Source organism: Phascolarctos cinereus, unplaced genomic scaffold, assembly GCF_003287225.1.
Source record: "Phascolarctos cinereus isolate Bilbo 61053 unplaced genomic scaffold, phaCin_HiC Scaffold_5;HRSCAF=322, whole genome shotgun sequence".
Taxonomy (NCBI): Eukaryota; Metazoa; Chordata; class Mammalia; order Diprotodontia; family Phascolarctidae; genus Phascolarctos; species Phascolarctos cinereus.
Genome location: NW_027555958.1, coordinates 352,024,524 through 352,044,812, shown reverse-complemented (window position 1 = coordinate 352,044,812; position 20,289 = coordinate 352,024,524). Strand labels below are relative to the sequence as shown.

At 43.1% G+C, this 20,289-nt stretch overlaps 1 protein-coding gene across 3 annotated transcripts in view; it reads left to right on the top strand.

Moving 5' to 3' along the window:
• The window catches only part of PSEN2 (presenilin 2), a 39,554-nt gene that overhangs the window by 10,287 nt on the left and 8,978 nt on the right, over positions 1-20,289 (top strand). For all 3 annotated transcript variants that reach the window (XM_020982133.2, XM_020982134.2, XM_020982135.2), the window contains exons 2-6: positions 3,810-3,968; positions 12,201-12,430; positions 13,723-13,864; positions 17,600-17,667; positions 19,976-20,196. In XM_020982133.2, the coding sequence (XP_020837792.1) occupies positions 3,831-3,968; positions 12,201-12,430; positions 13,723-13,864; positions 17,600-17,667; positions 19,976-20,196 (799 nt within the window). In that variant the 5' untranslated portion in view covers positions 3,810-3,830. The remainder of the gene's footprint in view (positions 1-3,809; positions 3,969-12,200; positions 12,431-13,722; positions 13,865-17,599; positions 17,668-19,975; positions 20,197-20,289) is intronic.

The window sequence follows — 20,289 nt, the reverse complement described above, 5'->3', positions numbered from 1 at the left end:
GAAGTGAGCAGAACCAGGAGAACATTGTACACAGTATCAACCACATTGTGCAATGACTTTGCACAATAACTCTGATAGACTTAGCTCTTCTCAGCAGTGCAGGGATCTAAGATATCTCCAAAAGACCCATGATGGAAAATGATGTCCACATCCAGAGAAAGCTATGGAGTTTGAATGCAGATCGAGCATACTATTTGTTCTTTTTTTTTTCTCTGTTTTGTTTTGTTTCTTCTTTCTTGTGATTCCTCCTATTGGTTCTAATTCTTCTTTACAACATGACTAATGTGAAAATATGTTTAATAGGAATGTATGCGTAGAGCCTATATCAGATTGCATGCCATGGGGGGGGCAGGGGGGAGAAGAAGGAAGGGAGGGGGAGAAAATTTAAAACTCAAAAGCTTATGGAAGTCAGTGTTGAAAACTAAAAATAAATTAATTAAAAAAACATTCCAGCTTTTAATCCTGTGATTTTCCTCCCTTCTATCCTTCAGAATAGTTTGCTGTGGCTAGGTAGACTAGGCAAGGACCTCTGCCCAGGTCTTGGACCTGCTGAGATTGTTTGCTGCTACCGTGCGGGGATTAGGGGATACCTTGCTTTCTTCTTGGGGAATCTACACAGTGCTGGCTTTTCTTCTTGGCTAAGCCAACTAGTGAGAAGTCAGTTCTGCCACCTTTCCCCATGGCCTGGAGTCCCCCAGTGAACGTTCTATACTTTTCTCTCCAGAGGGGACCAGTTTGGCTCAGCAGGACACCTTTTGATGGCAGATAAGAGCCAATTTATAAAGGGCCTTAACTACTAGGCTGAGTTGGCACTTATTCTAGTGGCACTAGGGTAATGTGAAATATTTTTCAGCAGCGATGGAATGTGGTCAGACCCGTGCTTCAGGAAGATCATTGTAGCAGCCATGTGGTAGATGGATGTGAGAGAGAGAGAATGGGAGGGAGTTCAGTTGGCTCCAAGAGTGATCTGGGAGAGGGTTGTTGGGTTGGGGCTTGAATTCAGGTGGCTGTGTGAGAGGAGAAAAGGGGGACGGACACATGTTATGGAGTTAAAATCCCCCAAACATAGCAATTGATTGGATAGATGGGGGAGGAGGCGGGGACTGGAAACATAAAGATTACACACATGGGTGACTAGAAGGATGGTGGTACCCTCAACAGAAATAAAGAAATGTGGAGGAGGGGCACGTTTAAAGAGAAAGGTGAGTACCAGTTGGGCCATGTTGAGTTTGATATGCCTATGGGAGAGCCAGGACTGTGAATGTCTTTAATTTAGTAGTATTTTCTGCTTACCTGTGGCTCTAATTCTTTTCATGGTATTATATTGTAATAGTCATAGGTGAAAGGGTACCAGAAAAATCCCATGTTATGATAGGATCATAGAATTTAGAGCTGGAAAGAACGTTAGAGAGATTATCCTGTGTAATTTCTGAGGCCCTGAGAGATTTAAGTGATTCACACGAGGATGTATAGTGTAGTAAGTAGCACAGCTGCATTTGAACCAAAGACCTTTGTTATTCCAAATCCATTTTTCTTATGCTATGACGTGAACTATATCAGAAGCTCAGGTTGTGTGTGTATGTGTGTATAATATGTAATTTTTGTTTCTATGTTTATGTATACTTATATTTATATATACATATACACATGTGCATTGTGCATGTGCATGTATATAATTTGAATACATGTATGTATGCAGTTTTGGGGAAGGATTAGGGCACATATTTTATTTGTGTTCAGGGGGAATGAGAAAAATGTGTGATATTTTGTGTTGAATTTAAGTATAGTGGGTGAGGAAAGAAGACCACATCAACATTTCACTATGCTTTGACTCATAGGATTTAGACCCAGGAAGAACTTTTAGATGTCGTCTGTTCTAATCCCCTGAAGACTGAAAAGTACGGTTGGCCATGGTAACACAGTCTATAGTAGGGCTTCTGCCTTCAAATTCGGTGTCCTTTCTATCATTCCCAATTTCCCGCGGGTTATTAGGGGATGATGACATCTAGTACATAGCACAGTGTCTTGCACATAGATGATGTTGGTGGGAGACCCATTCCTAGAGAAAAAGAAAACATTCCACCATTTCAAGAGCTCATGTGCACACATCCCCCTTTTGGAAGCCATTCATTAAGTCTGCCGTCGTGGTCTGATAGCCAGTCTGCACAGGACGAAGGCATCAAGCCCGAATTTGTTTCGTTGGCCGTTGCTGACTATCGGTCAGTCAACAAGTATTTATTAAGCATCAGCGATGTGCCAGATGCTGAGGATATGAGTACAAAAAATGAAATAGTCCCTGTTCACAAAGGAGCCTGCATGCTAATATAGGAGACAAGATATACGTATAAAGACAAATACAGCTTCAGCGTCAAGTGAATAAATACGAACACAGACAAGACAGTTTGAAGAGGAGGTCATGAACAGTTGGGGAGATCAGGAAAGGCTTCTTGCTGAAGATGGTGGGGTCTAGCTAGGGAAATTCAGACACAAAGATACTCATTTCCACCTTCTTCTGTTCCCTTGTTCATCCTGTTTTGGTTGATAGTTCTCTCATTTCCCTTCTCGTTTTATCTTTAATCACGAGTCTTTGTCCAATGTTTTTGCACCTCTCCTTTCACACATGTTGTTTCAGAGTGTGATGGAAGGAGGAAGAGTATTGTGTTGGCTCTTCCAAGGAAATGTGGAAGGTTGCTCATTCCTACCTAGGTCAGTAGTTCCCAATTTATTATTATTATTATTATTATTATTAATCTGTAGGCTCCTTCATCCATTTTTGGTGGCCCACCTACCCCTACATGCTTCCTCTTGTTACTGGAAAAAAAAAGTCACTAGTTGAGGGTGACTCCCAAGTTTAATTCTTAAGACACTGTGTGTTTCCATGGATTTCATAGCCAATTGTCACCCATTCCCCAACCATCCTTCAGGATCTGGGGTATAGGAGGAATACCAGAATGATGCTCTTCATTAGACACTAGGGAGAAAGATGATAATTTAATGATTAACTTATGCCAGAAACCAAAGAATAACTATTTTACAGTGTAAGGTTTTATAGTAGAAGAAACCACCACCCTGTAAGCCATCAGCTGCCTTGGGCTTGCTGATCAAGTGGATAACAGTTATAAAGCTCCGAGGACACTGTCTAGCACATCGTAGGTACTTAATAAATGCTTGTTCCCTTTCCTGGGACCCTACTTGAGAATGAAAGTGAGGCACCGTGGAAAGGATGCTGAGTTTGGCGTCGGAGGACCTGAGTTCTAAAGGCAGTCACTTAGATTGAGGACATGCAGGCTGGTTTGCAGAAAGAGAATGCCTTTCTTTGAGAATCATTTGAGGGCCCTGTTGTAGGTCTGAGAAAAGAGGACATTCCATGTCCCCATTCAGATGTCAGCAGTTAAGAATGCACCTTAGTGTTATCTAACAACTCCTCTTTTCGTTAAGGCGGATATCAGAGTGTCTTTTCTCTTACTTCTCTGAGCTAATTTATTTTATTTGGTCATCTTAGAATACAGCTGGTGTGTTAGGACATCCCTTCTCTGGGAGTCTGTGCTTGGGCCCTAGGCACACTAATATAGACAGTTTTAGTTCATCATCAGAATACTAGGCAACGTCCTTTACTAACCCTTTGCGTGAGTCTTTTGACTTGACATTTCTGTTACAAATATTTAAAATGTGGTTGTTCTATGATAGCTGAGGTTGTTGCCATTTCTCCAGCCCCTTCTGGTCCTGTCTGCTCCCCTCTGCAAGTAATCTTGCAGCCTCTTGCAATTCCCAGTAGCCTTTATGGATTGTCTTCGTGCCTTCCCTTTCAGACTCTTCCGAAGGAGTGAACCATGATCACATTCATGAATTCAGACAGTGAGGAGGAAGTCTGCAATGAGAGGACCTCCCTGATGTCAACAGAGAGCCCCCCAGCTCGGTCCTATCACGAAGGGATCTGCACAGAAGAAAGGGACAAGGAGGTCCAAGAGGTAGGGCCACGCCCGGGACAAAGGGAAGCAGCCATACAGGTGGCCTGGCTGGTTGTAGGCTTTAAACAGTTTTCCTGGGGTGGTTATCCTTTAAAAACTCGAACCAGAAATTTAGTCAACCCCAGATGATTGATACTGGTGGGGAAGCAATAAAAAGTGTGGATAAACCAAAACTTTAAGCCATCTCAAATGTGCTTTGCCTTTGGCTTTGAAATGTGTGATACGGTTTTTATACCTTTACATTTACCTTCCCAATTATGTGTTGCTCAGGATGATGCTTTGTTCAGAATAGTGTTAAAATGGTTTTGATTCCCAGAGAAAGTGCTGATGAGTGTTGGAAAAGAACAGCACAGAAGCTAATAGATGCCATGAGGAAACCAGCCTGGGATTAAACTTTTTGTTGGCTGGCCTACAAGTTAGAACAAATAAGATGATTAATAAATATTTACATAATGTTTTATAGTGAGGCAACAGATAGTGTATTGGACTTGGAGTTAGGAAGACCTGAGTTCAAATCCAGCCTTAGACACTTATTAGCTGTGTAACCCTGGGCAAGTCACTCAACCTGTGCCTCAGTTTCCTCATCTGTAAAAATGGGGAGAAGAATGGCATCAAGTGAGGTAATAATTGTAAAGCTCTTTGCATAGTGCCGGGAACATAGTCGCTGCTATTTAAATGTTAGTTATTACAGTTGTTGCTGCTGCTGTTATTCTACTCCCCACCTCCTGCCTCTATACTAGAACCTCATGTCAAGAATGCTCTCCCTCCCCCCCCCGCCTCTCAGCATCCCTACTTTCCTTTAGTGCTGCCTTCTCCAGGGGCTGCCCAACAAACTACTGATATGTTTACTTGCCTATATACTGATTGTTTCCCCAACATTCTTAACCCTACAGTCCATCTTATTGTTATAGGCACCTAACAAATGCTTGTTAAATTTCATTGAATTTTTTTAAATTGTCTGACCTCTCCCGCTCCTCTGCTTTATTTTTCCATTGGTTCTCAGTGGACATAGAGAACTGCATTGAGTGCATTGAACTTTGTACGACGACTCAAGTCACCCTTCAGCCGTCTATTGCCAGGTTAAATTATCGCAATTTCTTTAACCTTTATTTTTTTAAGTGCCTGTGGATTTTAGATTGTCTCTGTTCCTGTTCATCAACTCTTTGCCTCTTTCCTCCTCCTCTTCCTCTAAATATTTAGATTGGAATGTGGTCTGGAAAAGAATGATACTTGAGCTGCAAAAGGTTTTCTCCCTCTCTTTGACTTGGCTCTGGTTTCAGGTTATTAATATAATTAAGTAGACTGCTAACATGCTGGTATGACTGCAGCTGAAAAATGGAAATTCTTGCATACATCAGGGTCCCCACTTGGTCTTTTCCTAGCTGCCTGTTTACAGTCTCCCACCTTTTTGCCCTGAGCTTGCCCACGAAGCACAATTGTGACAGACAGCACAAGCATTACTAAGAGCCTACTGTAAGCCAAGCACAGTGCATTTTTCAACAAAGTCAAAAAATGGAATGCTCTCTACTCTAAGGGAAGTTAAGTTTTCTGTGTAGGAGTAGACAACGTATACATACAGAAATGGAATATAAGATTATTCAGGAGGGAGGACTCTAGCAGTTATGGGGATCAGAAAAGGCCTCAGGCAGAAAGCCTTGCAGGAAAATGGGGAATTCTGTGAGGCAGAGGTGAGGAAGGACTACATTCCAGGTGGGTGGAATGGCCAGCCAGTGCAAATATACGTGAAGACAGGAGACAGAATGTGATATGTGAGGAACAACAGGATGGACTGTTAATTGGATCATAAAGTCGGGAAGGGAAGTAATGTTTAACAAGGCTGGAAAGATAGCTTGGGGCCAGGTTGTGAAAGATTTTAAAGGGGAAGAGGGGGAAGGGAACACATACTGCTACGCCTACCTATCCCTTTCTCCCTCTGAGATTACCTTCTGCTTACATTATATGTATCTTGTTTAATTAAGCCCTGCTTTGTTCCAAGAACTGTATTAAGCAATTTACAAATATTATCGCATTTGGTCCTTACAACAATCCTGGGAGGTGGGTGCTGTTATCATCCCCATTTTACAGTTGAGAAAAATGAGGCAGCCAGAGGCTAAATGACTTGCCCAGTGTTTGTGTTTGATCTGAGAAGTGATAAGGAACCGCTGGCTTTTACTGATGAGGGAAAAACATAATCAGACCTGTCCTTTAGAAATATCAGTTTGGCATGTGTAAAGCGTGTATTGGAAAGAGGAAAATCTTGAGGCAAGGAGACAAATCAGGTGGCTATTGTAATGGATCTAAGTGAAAGTCAGTGAAAGCATGATTGAACATGGTGGCTGTGTGAGTAGAAAAATACAGCATGTATGGTAATGACAGAAACAGCCTAGTTTGGCAACTGGTTGGATATGTCATATGAGAAAGAATGAGTAATTGAAGATAACTGTGAGGGTAAATTTGGGAACCCAGAGTACAGAAATAGGAAAGTTTAGTAGATGAGTGGGTTTGAGAGGAAAGGTCATGGGAGCATAGATTTAGAGCTGGAAGGCATTTTAGAGGCCATCAAGTCCAGTCTTATTATTTTACAGATGAGGAAACTGAGGCACAGAGCAGTTAAGAGACTTTCCTAGGTCATGCAACTAGTAATTAAGGCAGGATTCTGACACCCGAGTCCACCATGACTGACACTGTATCCACCATGCGACATAGGTGATGAGTGTGAAGTCTGAGATGTCTCTGGGACTTCTAGTTTGAACTATCTAGTAGGCATTGGATTTTAGGGTCATGCCTACCAACTATGGACGATTCCTGAGAGTCTGTCCTGGACCCTTTTTCTTTTCCCTCTACAGGGTCTCTCTGTGACCTTATCAGCTCCCATGGGTTCAGTTATCGTGTCTCTGAAGACTATTCTCAGACCTGTTTACCTGACCTTAACCTCCCTCCTGACCCCTAGTCTCACATTACCTGTTGGACACCTCAAACTGCACGTGCAGTGGGCATCTCAAACTTGGCCCGTCCAAAATCAGAACTCGTTATCTTTCCCCAAAACCTTCCCTTCTTTCCAGTTTCCCAAGGCCACCACTGTCCTCTCAGTGGCCCAGCCCCAAAACCTTGGCGTCCATTTAGGCTCCTCACTGGCACTCACCCTCCATAGTCAGTGTAGTGCCAAGCTTCGTTGTTTCCAACCTCGCAACATCTCCATTCTTTTTATTTTAATTTTTCAGTTTGTTTATTTTTAGTTTTCAACATTAACTTCTGTAAGCTTTTGAGTTTTAAATTTTCTCTGTCTCACTCCCCTTCCACCTCCCCAAGACCGCATGCAATCTGATATATACTCTACATATACATTCTTATTAAACATATTTTCACATTAATCATGTTGTAAAGAGAAACCCAAAAAAAAGAAGAAACAAAACAAATAGAAAAAAAAGAGCAAATAGTATGCTTAAATCTGCATGCAGCCTCCATAGTTCTTTCTCTGGATGTGGATAGCATTTTTCCATCATGAATCTTGTGGAGATGTCTTAGCCCCTTGCATTGCTGAGAAGAGCTAAGTCTATCAGAGTTAGTCATCGCACAATGTGGTTGTTACTGTGTACAACGTTCTCCTGGTTCTGCTCACTTTACTCAGCATCAGTCCATCTAAGTCTTTCCAGGTTTTTCTGAAGTCAGCCTGTTCATCATTTCTTACAGCACAGTAGTATTCCATTACATTCATATACCACAGCTTGTTCAGTCCTTTCCCAATTGATGGGCAGCCTCTCAATTTCCAATTCTTGGCCACCCCAAAAAGAGCTGCTATGAATATTTTTGTATATGTGGGTCCTTTTCCCATTTTTATGATCTCTTTGGGATACAGACCTAGAAGTGCTATTGATGGTCAGAGGGTAGCATCTCCCTTCTTCACCAGTACCCTGGGCTGGGCTTTCTTCACCTGGACTGTTGTTGTAGCTTTCTGGTTGGGCTTCCTGCTTCAAAGTCTTTCTCAACTCTGGTCCATCCTTCATTCAGCTGTCAGAATTATCTGTCTTCCTAAAGCACAGGTCTGCCCCCTCTTACCTCCACGATCATTAGAACATCCCCTTTCCTACCTTTCCAGTCTTCTTACACTTGATACCCTACATCTATGCTACAATCCCACAATACTGTCCTTGCTGTTCCTAACATATAACACTCTGTCTGTGCCTTTTCACCAGCTGTTCCTCATGCTTGGAAGGCCCTCCCTCCTTACCTCCTACTCCTTGGCTTCCTTCAAGACTGAGATCACCTACCTTCTGCTAGAGGCTTGTCCTGGTCCGAGTCCTTCCTTCTTTCCTCCTCCCCACCCTTCTGTCCCTCTGAAATTGTCTTCCATTTACATTATATGGATCTCCTTTGCATGTAGTTGTTTGGGTACTGTCTCTCCCATTAGAAAGGGAGCTCCTTTAGAGCTGGGCCTGCTTTTCTTTAATACCCTAGGACTTAACACAGTCCCAGCTAGAGAATTAAAGAATTCTTTTAAAATAACAGTCTCTAAGTCCAGGAATGAATTGTTAAATGTTAATACCCTCTCATGTATACAATAAGCTTTTGTACAATGTAGATCTATTATAGACTGGATAAATTAAATTCCTTTTACTATTAGTTGACCCAGTTTTACATAGCAATGGCAATTAGTGTAAAATGTCTGAAAGTAACAAAATCATCTAACACATGTTTTGTCTATTTTAAAATGACTAATTCATACTTTTCATAAATCATAGATATGTGTGTGTGTATACATATATATTTTCTGCTTTTCTTATCATTATTCCATTCACTGAGACAGCTTTTAGTTGGTATTTTGTCTTTATTTACATTTCTGTGTGTTGTTTGTTCCCTGTGAAATATAAGCTTCTTGAGGACACAGATCTAGAGCCACAAAGCCATCTGGTCCAGGCCCCTCACTTTATAGTTAAGGAAATAGAGGTCGTAAGCATCAGATGTGGGATTTGAATCCGGCTCCTCTGATTTTAGAGCCAGTCTGTTTTCCACTGTACCGTGGTTTCACTTTTGCTTTTGGCTCACCAGCTCATAGAAAAGTGCCTGGCCTACAGTAGGCACTTATTAAACATTGTTGATGAATTGATTGTATAGAGCAATGAACTTGGAGTCATGACTAACCCTGAGTTCAAATTCCACTTCTGACCAAGACTAGTTGGAAACCAGACGCTGCAATAATAACATGTTTTGTTATCTAGCTCTTCAGATCGATCATGGGGCAATTACTAGTTATTTGTTTTAAAAGAATTCTTTAGCTAAGGACTATGCTAATCCCTGAGGACACAAAGAGAGGTAATTACGTGGTCCCAGTCCTCAAGGAGCTCACATTCTGCTGGGGGGACAGCACAGGACAGTGATCCTGGGCAAAGCATTGAACTTCTCTCTCAATCTCAGCTTCCTCATGTCTAAAATGGGGACAAGAATAGCACCTCAGGGGCAGCTGGGTGGCCACGTGGATACAGTGCCAGGCCTAGAGTCAGGAAGACCTGAGTTCACATCTAAACTCAGACACTTACTAGGTGTGTGACTTTGGGCAAGTCACCTCACCCTGTTTGCCTCAGTTTCCTCACCTGTAAAAATGAGCTGGAGAAGGAAATGGCAAACCTCTTCAGTGTCTCTGCCAGAAAAACCCCGAATGAGATCACAAAGAGTCAGATGCAGCCGAAAACGACTGAACATCACCAATCGTAGCACCTCCCTTCTGGGGTTGTTGTGAGAATCGAGTGATGGAGTGGATGGAAAGTACTTTGCTGACCCTAAAGCCCTATATAAAATAGGAACTACTGTTACTATGAAATGTGTAGCAATCATGCCTTGTTTCAGCCTTCCCCCAACAGAATATTGTCTATTCCAGTTAGTAAAGATCAGGAGGCTGAGGCACAGAGGAGTCAGAGGGCCTTGTGAGTCAGTTCTCTGAGCATAGGCAAACACTCTTGGGCTTGAGACACTCCCATGCAGCCTGCAGGGTCCCCTGCTGAGAGGACCTCTGCCTTCCCCTGTGCGGGCCTTGGCTCCTGAGAGGAGGCTGAGAGGGCAGAAGCAGGGCGCAGGAGGGAAGGCTGGAGAGACTCGAGAAAGAGGACAGTCACAGATCTCAGAAAGCTAGAGGGTTTCAAGTGGCCTCTGGAGGATGATTTGTTGGAACATTTTAAAGGACGTGTTTGTTCAGATAAGGGTGGGTTTGGATCAGGGTTTCTTAACTGGGATCCTCAGACTCCCAGGGCGTCCATGGGTAGATTTCAGGGGGTCCATGGACTCGCAGGGAGGAAAAATCACATCTTTACTTCAGTTTATTTTCCTTTGTAATTCTATACATTTTATTTTATGCATTTCAAAACATTATTCTGAAAAGGGTTCATAGGCTTTACCATTCTACCCGAGGAGTCCATGGCACACAGAAAGGTTAAGAATGCATGGCTTAGATAGTCCCTGCTGTGAGGCTGGGAGACTGTGATTCAGAGGCAGTTTAGGTGGTACAAAGGCTAGAACACTAAGGTTAGCATCAGGAAAACTGAGTTCAAATCCAGCCTCAGACACTTAGGAGCTTTGTGACGCGGGGCAAGTGACTTAAGCTCTGTCTGCCTCACTTTCTTTTTCTTTTTTTTTTTAGATTTTTCTTATTAATTTATTTTGATTTATCAGCAATCACTTCCATAAGCTTTTGAGTTTTAAATTTTTCTCCCCCTCCTTTCCCACCTCCCTCCCCAAGACAGCACACAATCTAATGTAGGCTGTGCATATACATTTCTATTAAACATATTTTCACATTAGTGATATTGTAAGTAAGAATTAGAACCAATACAAGGAACCACCAGAAAGAGGAAACGAAACTCAACAGAAGAAAAAAAATAGCAAATAGTGTGCTTCAATCTGCATTCAAATTCCATAGTTCTTTCTTTGGATGTGGATCTGCCTCACTTTCTTCATCTGTAAAATGAGGATTGTAATCACACCCACCTCCCAAGGTTGTCTCAGGGATCACAGGAGAGGTAACACTTAGCACACAGTAAGTGCGTACTGAGTGCTTGCTTCCTTCCGTTGCAGCACTGAAGTTTGGGTTGGCGTCCCTGTAATAATATGAACCCTTCCACTGATGTCGCTTTAATGTTGTCCATCTTCCAGAGGGAACCACATCGTCTTCAGTTCCATGAGTAAGGTTGCTAAATGTGTCTATCAAGAAGAGACAGTTTCCTCCCCTTGTGAGCTGAGGGCCACTGATAAGTTTTGCTTGATCTCCCAAAGGAAGATTCTGTTGCTGTGAGGGTGGGGAGCGAAGGGTCCTAGAGTCGGGAGAAATAGAGAAGGAGGGATCCCAGTATCCCCACTAACAGCTCAGTTTCCCTTGGGGAATCTGCCCATCGAGCAAATTGACCTTCCTTGCTTTGAAGCACCCGTCCTTTTGGTCTGTCTGCTCTCAGAACCCAAGTTAAGAACCCCTGGACTGGGTGAACTCCCTTCCAGCCTCAACATTCTGTGGTATTTGAACAAGCTAAAGGTTCCCCTTGACCTCTGGTTGTGCCACGTTGACTCCTCAGTTAACTAGAACTTTGGTGAAACGTGACTAAGAACCACAAATTAAGTAAAAAAAAATGTCTATGAGGAGTCAGAATAGATTTCATCTTGAGAGCTTTACCATCTCTGACGACTCCTTCTTCCATCTGCAGTATGTGCTGGACCACCTCCCTGATAGAGGCCTGCACGTCTGGCCAGCATATGTCTCTCTCGACATTAATGATCAAAGAGTCATCGAACAAAGTTACCTTGGGTAGATAGTTCAAGGAATCTTGTCTGATTTTAAGCACAGGAGACACCTTGTTGAAGGAGAGTCATTAAGGTGGTTTTTGCTCTGCCTAATCAAGTGCCTTTTTTAATAATCAGCAAACCATATCTACTCATTGGCTACATCTTCTGTGTCACTGTTATTTACATGGCTCCAGCATTAGAATGTGTGCTTCTTGAAGGAAGGACTGTGTTCTTTGCTTTTCTCTCCATCCTTAGCCGCAGGACAACGTCAGTGATGCTTATGAACTGACGTATGGTATGCACAGTGGAACCTTGTGTTCTCAGCATCTCCCCATCAGTTGTGAGATAGAATGAGAACAAGCATGTTGTTGTTTTTAACAAAAGAAGGGTTCTCCTCATCCTTCTTGAGTGCCCGCCCACTGGGGGAGGGATCCACGGCTGCCATTGATGGTGCCTGTCGCCCTCCTGCAGAAACGCCGAGGCAGCCTGGGTAACCATGGTGATGCTGACCAGTGTACCCCTGACAGCAGGGGCTCGTCGAGAAGCAGCAGCCTGGAGGAGGATGAAGAGGAAGAGGAGCTGACGCTCAAATACGGGGCCAAGCACGTGATCATGCTGTTTGTGCCGGTCACCCTCTGCATGGTGGTCGTCGTGGCAACCATCAAGTCAGTCCGCTTCTACACGGAGAAGAATGGACAGCTGTGAGTCAGCCCTGTACATGACGTACCCACCCTAGCAAAGTGTGTGTGTGTGTGTGCGCGTGCGCGCGCAGTATTCATTGAGCAATTAGGTGGCACCTTTGGGGCACTGAACTTGGAGTCGGGAAGACCTGAGTTCAAATCCTACTTCATACACTTAACTATGGCTGTGTGACCCTAGATGATGTCACTCACTCAGCCTTGGTTTCCTCATTTGTAAAACAAAGGAGTTGGACTCAGTATCCTCTGAGGGCTCTTCTAGCTCTATATCTGTGGTCCTTTGATTATTACTCACTGCCTGCAGGGTACAGCAAGCGCGTTATACCAGGGCCTGCAAGGAAAATAAAAAACAACCTATCAAGAGGCACAGCCCCTGCCTTCAGTAAGTGACAGTGTGGTCAGGGAGGGTGAGAAGATTCAAGAGTGCTTACTAAACAAGTGTAAGTTAATATAGCTAGTTAGTGTTAAGGGTAGTAAAAAGTAAGGGAATGATTTAGGGCTGTGTAGACTTACTATGTAGAGTGTGGGGAGGGGGCGGGGATTGCAAGGGGGGCCAGAGAGAAGATAAATGGATGTAATAGATTTGTAGTCCTCAGTGTGGCGAGAGAGAAAAACTGTTAGAACTGGAAAAGCCCTCGGAAGGCATCTAGCCCAGTAGTGTCCTGCTCAAAATAGAAGCTGGGTCACTGAATTGTACCTGCAGGTGTCATATTGATCTTATTTATGTTCTATTGTATTTGTATTTGTTTTATTATATATTTCCTAATTACATTTTAATCGGTTCCCAACAGTCCGACACCTCTGATCTAACCCAATTTCTTTGTTTTACATGTGAGGAAACTGAGGCCCAGAGGTTAAATTATTTCCCCAAGGTCACAGAGAAAAGTAACAGTAGGGCAGAGATTGGAGGCCAGGACAGTGCTCTTAGCTCTAAAACACACATACTTGAAAGAAACTTCAGTCTGAGTTTCAATCTTAGCTAAGAAAAAGACTTTGACAAGGCCATCCCATTTCTCCCCATCCTGCTAGATTAGAGCCTGCCACAGACTGAAATCTGAAGTTGCTTAAAACTGAGGAGTCAGGTGAATTCCTTTGAAAGTCTGGGCCCTGGCAGAATGACAAAACTTGACTGTAGATGGTGGGCACGTGGCCAGACAAGGGCGTGGAGGAGTAGGGGAAGAAGATAGGTGAGAGAAAGAGAGTCCAAATGATGGAAGGGAAAAGGCTAGATGTAGAAAGGGTTTGAAAGGGAGAATACAGGTAATGGACTAGTCGTCCTTTCTGTTTCCCTTCAGAATCTACACGCCCTTTACAGAAGATACCCCCTCTATCGGTCAGCGCTTGCTCAACTCAGTGCTAAACACCCTCATCATGATCAGTGTCATTGTTGTGATGACAATATTCCTGGTTGTGCTGTACAAGTATCGCTGCTACAAGGTGAGTGGTGGTGGGGACCCCTCGCTGGTCAGGAGGTCAGCCAGGTGCTTACACATGGCTTTGTTCTGAATCAGTACTGGAGGGACCTGAAACTCTGGGAGCCAATATAACTTTTTGTCCAGCTGTGGCCTTCCAGGCTCCTTGATTTGTACATGCCTGTTTTGCATGTATGTAATGTATGTGTGAACGTATGTATTTGTCTAATATAGTTTATACAGGGTGTATATGTGTGTCTCATGTGTGCACTATGTGTATGTGGGGGAGGACATACAATATACATTTTTATATATTGCATATATAATATATATGTATATTTAGAGAGCATATATATTTTTATATGTTATATATACATACTCAGATGTCCACATCAATCTGATATCTCATCAGTTTGAGAGTTCCGCACACCAAAACCCATCCACACCTGCCCATCCTATGCAGTTCTTGTCTGTGTTCTTTGAAGAGTTTGGTGTGAGGGTTCTCGCCATGCTGAATGCCTCCCTTCCTCGCTATTGGGTTATGCCATGGATATTTGCGTGTGCTGACATACCCAGAGGCAGCCTTCATGTCTCACCTGTCAGTGAACCTGGGGCTTGCAGAACAACTGTCAATTTGCGGTTTGCATTGATCAAAGGAGTTTTCTTACCGAGAGTTTCTCATCCCAATGAAATTACAGGTCTGGTCCAAAAAAAGACGTCTATACGCAATATGTGTGTGTATCTCAGTGACGTTTTTCTAGCACTTTTAAGATTTACAAAGTGCTTCCAATCTAGAGCCAGTCCTCTCCCTACTATAGCAGTTTCATTGTTGTCTTTGGATACCCAGGTTAAATAACTTGCTCACAGTGAGGACAGCCAGTAAGGGTTTGAACCTGGCTCTGTCCCAGTTCCAAGTTTGGTACTCTTTCACTCTGTCACTCCCTCTTGTGTAAAAGCATATACGTGCACGTATTGTTTTTGTACACATATACAAACACAATGCATATGTGCATAGGTGTCTGTATATGTGTGTGTACATAGACACATACACAGCTAGGTGGTGCGATAGATAAAGCACTGAGCTAGGAGTCAGGAAGGACCTGAGTTCAAATCCAGCCTCAGACACTTAGCAACTGTTTAACTCTGCCAAGTCATTTAATCTTTGTTTGCCTTGGTTTCCTCATCTGTAAAATGGAGAATCAGTTTGTTGTGAGGATCAAATGAGATAACATGGGTAAAGCACTTAGCACAGTGCCTGGCACATAGTAGGAGCTATTAATATCATCATCATCATAACATCACATGTTTGCATATGTATATAAACATGTTTTAAAACCATGTTTTATGTGTATACATGTATGCTTGTGTGTATCTGTCTATCTGTATCTAGAGATCTGTTTTTATAGAAGAGGGAGTGATAGAATGAAAAGAGTATCAAGCTTGGAGTTGGGAGAGGCCCAGGTTCAAATCCAACTTCTGACACTTCCTACCTATGTACTTTAGACAAGTCACTTACTGCAGCCTCAGTTTCCTTACTTATAAAATGGTGATAATAATACCTACTTCACAGAATTGTTGTGAGGCTGAAATGAAATAATAGAGACAAAGCACTTTGTCAACTTGAAAGCACTAGAAAGATGTCAGAAATACATACATGTGTTTGTATGTGTGTGTGTCTTTTTGGGGCCTAGATCTGTAATTTCATTGGGGTAAGGAAACTCCTTTTATCAACGCAAATTGACAACTCTGTGTGTGTGGCTAGATAAATAGATATATGTAGGGCTTGAACTAAGGTCCTCCTAATTTGAGACAGGCCCTCTGTTTGCTCTGCCAGCCCTCTGTAAGGAGGCATCGCCTACATATATGTGTATACGGTGGAAAACGTCCACCTGAGCTGCTTCCACTGCCCAGTGGTTTGTATTTAATGCCAGACAAGTCAGGGTGTTTGGCTCTTCCCCCCTTTTCCCCTTACAACCTTTCTGTGTATGTTGTGCCATTTTACTGTGCTATGGTGTGTTTCTTAAAATGTCCTACTGGATTTCCCTTTTATTTATATTGTACAGAATGTCACTTCCCCTATTTTAAAAGTTAATTTCTACTTTTATTCCCCTTATGCTGGAAAAAGGCTTTATTTTAAGGCCTCTGACTGCCACAACTGGTTTTTGTTTTGTTTTTAATTTTCATTTCCCATTTCCCTCTAGAGCTGGCTCTGTATAGATTCTACTTTGTGGTCTGAAAGGCTTTCAGCCTCTGTGTCCAAGAGCCATTTCATTTTGGGACTGTCCCATTGTCTCTGTGGTTACAGGTAGTGTAGCCGCACCAAGCCACCTCCCCTCCCTTGCTTGTTCTTTCTAAAGACTTGAGGACTTTGGGACAAAGGCCTTGTAGTCCTTTTCCTTGTTCTGAAATATACAGGACTCCTAGAAAGTTAGCAGGAGCCTTAGAAACCATCCAGTCCAACCTTTTTATTTTATAGATGAAAAAATTGAGACCGTGAGGGATGAAATGGTTTGTCCCAGATCACAGCTGTTTAATGATAGGTCCCTGACTTCCAGTCTAATGGTATGTATCCCCAAATTAGCTTTCTAGGGATACCAGAAATCTGTGTTCCTAAACCATCTACTGCTAGAATAAGTATTACCAGTTTTGTAAAGGTAAAATTAACTTATAACAATGGTTATCAGAATACAGAAACAGACCTTTAACCTTTAGGTTACAAGTGTATTGAGTCCAAGGGATTCTCTCCTGATTCCTCTTTTCCTTTGGAGGAATTACAGGTGATATGTGAAGTAGGTAGTTCTTCAAAGCTGCTATGGTCACAGCAGCTCATGAATTCTGTCTCCTCTGGCATGCAGTGGTAGCAATCCTGTTTGTGGCTAAGTGATTAGCATCTATGATAACGAAATCCCGAATTTCTTGAAGTGTATAATCCTTTTCATTGTCTCCGAGGCACTTTATACACATTACCTCATGTAATTTCCAAAGCCACATAATTATTGCAAGAATTATCATCCTTATTCCCTACCAATGAGGAAACTGAGACCCAGAGCTCCACAGACTTGCCGACGGTCACATAGGTTGTAACAGAAACAGTATTCGAACCCAGGTCTCTAACTCCAAATGCAGCATTCTTTCTGCCATTCCACACTAGTGTCCACCACTGGTCCAGCCACACTTACGTATGCTTTAATGAATGAAGCATTTATTAAGTACTTACTGTATGCAAAGTACTTCTGCTAAGCACCACGTGTACAGAGAGAAAAATCACACATTTCTTACTCTCAAGGAACTCACATTCTAATGAAGGGAGACAATGGAAAGGGAGATTTCAGCTGCCCGTCAGATGGAAAGGTCCCATTGTCCTTAGAGCTCAGAGGCAAAGCGGCAGGTGGTAAAAACACCAGGAATTAGAGAGAATGCAGTGGGGTTGGAGATGTCCAATTGCTTTGTAAACTCTGAAGCCATACAGTTTACGCTGTAGGTACTGTTATTGAGCCATTTGTTGGTGTGAAAACACTTGGAAACAGAAGTAGTGTGTGCCTGTGGCGCAGGTCGTGGGACTCCTCATTGTTACTGCTCACATTAATCTCATTCTAACGTGACATCGTGGCAGTACGGACATCAGCCTCTTGCACGGTCACCCCCAGTGCTGACCTGAGCAGCAGCACCCTCGCTGCTGCAGATAAGCCCAGCGGTTCTGTCTGAAACAACAAGCAAACGAAGAACCTTCCTTGTGTAAACTTGTACTTCTGTTGTCTAGTTTATCCATGGCTGGTTGATCCTGTCTTCTCTGATGCTGCTGTTCCTTTTCACCTACATTTATCTTGGGTAAGTGTCTGCCCCAGGGTCTGTTTGTTCCAGGTAACCTTTCATCCACACTGCTCCCCCACATGGAGGGCATGAAAGGGGGCACGGGTCAGAGAAGAGGATGGGCGTCCATCTTTCCTCACAACAACCCTGCAGTTGTACGTAGCGGTATTGTACCCATTTTACAGATTAGAGATCTGAGGCACAGAGAGGTAGGGAGACTTGCCCAGAGTCATACAGCTGGTGGCAGGGTTCGGGAGGGGCGTGGTCAGAGCCAGAACACGGATCCATTTCTTCTGATTCCAAGGTTCTGTTGCTCTTTGAAATACACTTTCAGGGACAAAAAAAAAAGTTATTTAGCAATGGAATACTGTAGGAAAAAGAGGGATGAGGACTGCCTTCTCTCTGGTGCCAGAACACCTAGCCAATCAGTAGATGTTTATTAAGCACTGTTATGTGCTAGGCACTACTCTAGGCCCAGGTAAATTCTCCACACATTTCCTTGTGGGTACAATATGGTCTGCCTTGGTCGGCTGGGTTTTCAGTCCCCTGTAAAAATACCATGGAGGGAAAGGCAACATGGCATAGTAAATAGAGTGCTGGCCTTGGAATCAAGAAGACGGGTTTAGGTCCTTCCTCCGACACCTCCTTGCTACATGACCTGAGTGAGTCAAGTTCTCAGTGCTGCAGGCAGCTCTCCAAGACTAGCTACAGAGCGGGTACTGATCTATGTTGGAACGGGGGGCCTTTCCCCTCAAGCCGTGAAAACCCAAGTCCAGTCCACAGATTTAAAAACAAGTTAACACTTGACTATAAACTTGATTAGGCGATTGTGTATTGGGAAATGGAAGGGACCTCAGAGGGAGGCTGTCAAATCAAACCTTCTTACTTTATAGATGAGGAGACTGAGGCACAGAGAACTTGTGACTGTCCCCCGGTCGCATAGATAGTAAATCATAGAGAGAGATTCAGACCAAGGCCCCCCCAACTCCAAATTAGACAGTGGTTGGGTGTTGGATGGAAAACCCTTCTTATTTAAGTTTTATTCGTTAGCCTAAAAACTTTAGCCTAAATTCCAAATTTAGAAAATGATTGATTTGGGATGTTGTAGCCTGCTTTGGGATATCCTCTTATTCCAGATTCCTAAGGAATCTAAGAAAGACAGGGAAGGAAGGTTTCCTAGTGCTTTTGGGGACATGGGTCACTAACACCCAGTTACGTTTATTGTTGGGTTGATGAGTAAAATTGAAGTGTCTAAAGCAGGGGTTCTTAACCTGGGGTCCATGAACTTGTTTTTTAAAATATTTTGATAACCAAAATAGTTGATGTCCTTTGGGTTTATGTTTTTAAAATCATCATTCTGAGAAGGGGTCATCCATTGGTGTCACCCGACTTCATCAAGGGGGTCCTTGGCACAAAAAGGTTAAGATCCCCTGGTCTAAAGGAAATTTAAAATGAAATTCTATAATAAATCAAGTAGTGGACTTAAAATAAATGGAACAGGATACCTCTTCATGGAAATATGTTTTGGGGTGGGGTTGGGAACTTATTTGAACGTATAAGATCATGGAGATCTTAGCAACCTTGGATATCACAGTGCAGTTTCCTAATTCTGAAGACTGGAAAACAGAAGCCTAAGGAAGTTAGACTTGCCTGAGGTCATTCAGATAGTATGCGGAGAAGCTAGGAAATAAGGCCAGGCCTTATAACTCTAAAAGTCTGCTCTTTCTGCCTAAGCATTCATAGGAGTTGGAGGGGGGGAAGTGCATCTAGCTATTAGGAATGGAGGTGACATTCCGTGTGTGAGTGTGTGTGTGTGTGTGTGTGTGTACACAAGGCTAATGAAATGTCTCTAACAGTCCATAGTGTGTGTGTTGGGGGGGGAGGGGCAGGCAGGAAATGTTCATGGGGCCAGTAAAGTAACTAACATTCCACAGAAGAGGAAGAGGATACTATTAATAGTAATAGTAATTGACATAGCATTTTAAGCTTCATGAAGCATTTTACATACATTATCTCATTTGATCCTCACAAAAATCCTATAGGGTTTTTGTTATAGGGAAGATGTTATTATTTACTCTCCTTTTAAAGCCATAGAAATCAATTCTCAGAGAAGGTGAGTATCTTCCCAGGGTCACATAGTGAATAAGCATCTGAGGCAGGATTTGAACCCAAGACTGCCTGACTAGCGCTTTATCCATTATGCCATTTGGAAGGCAGAGGGTTTTAAACTAGGTCAAGGTCTAATTAGTTGAAAGTGACTATGAGGTCAGCGTTTTTTTTCCCCATTTCCAATGACTTTCCCTCATCTGCTGGTCTTGCTTTTCAGGGAAGTGCTTAAGACTTACAATGTGGCTATGGACTACCCAACCCTTTTCTTGGTCATCTGGAACTTTGGGGCAGTGGGAATGATCTGTATCCACTGGAAGGGCCCCTTGGTGCTGCAGCAGGCCTACCTCATCATGATCAGTGCTCTCATGGCCTTGGTCTTCATCAAGTACCTCCCAGAATGGTCAGCCTGGGTCATCCTGGGAGCCATCTCTGTGTATGGTAGGACAGCCGTGGGCAGGGGCAGTCTGATGTGGGGTGCTTGTCTTGCATGCCAGACAATAAGGGTCAAATCCTACCACTTTACCCACTAGG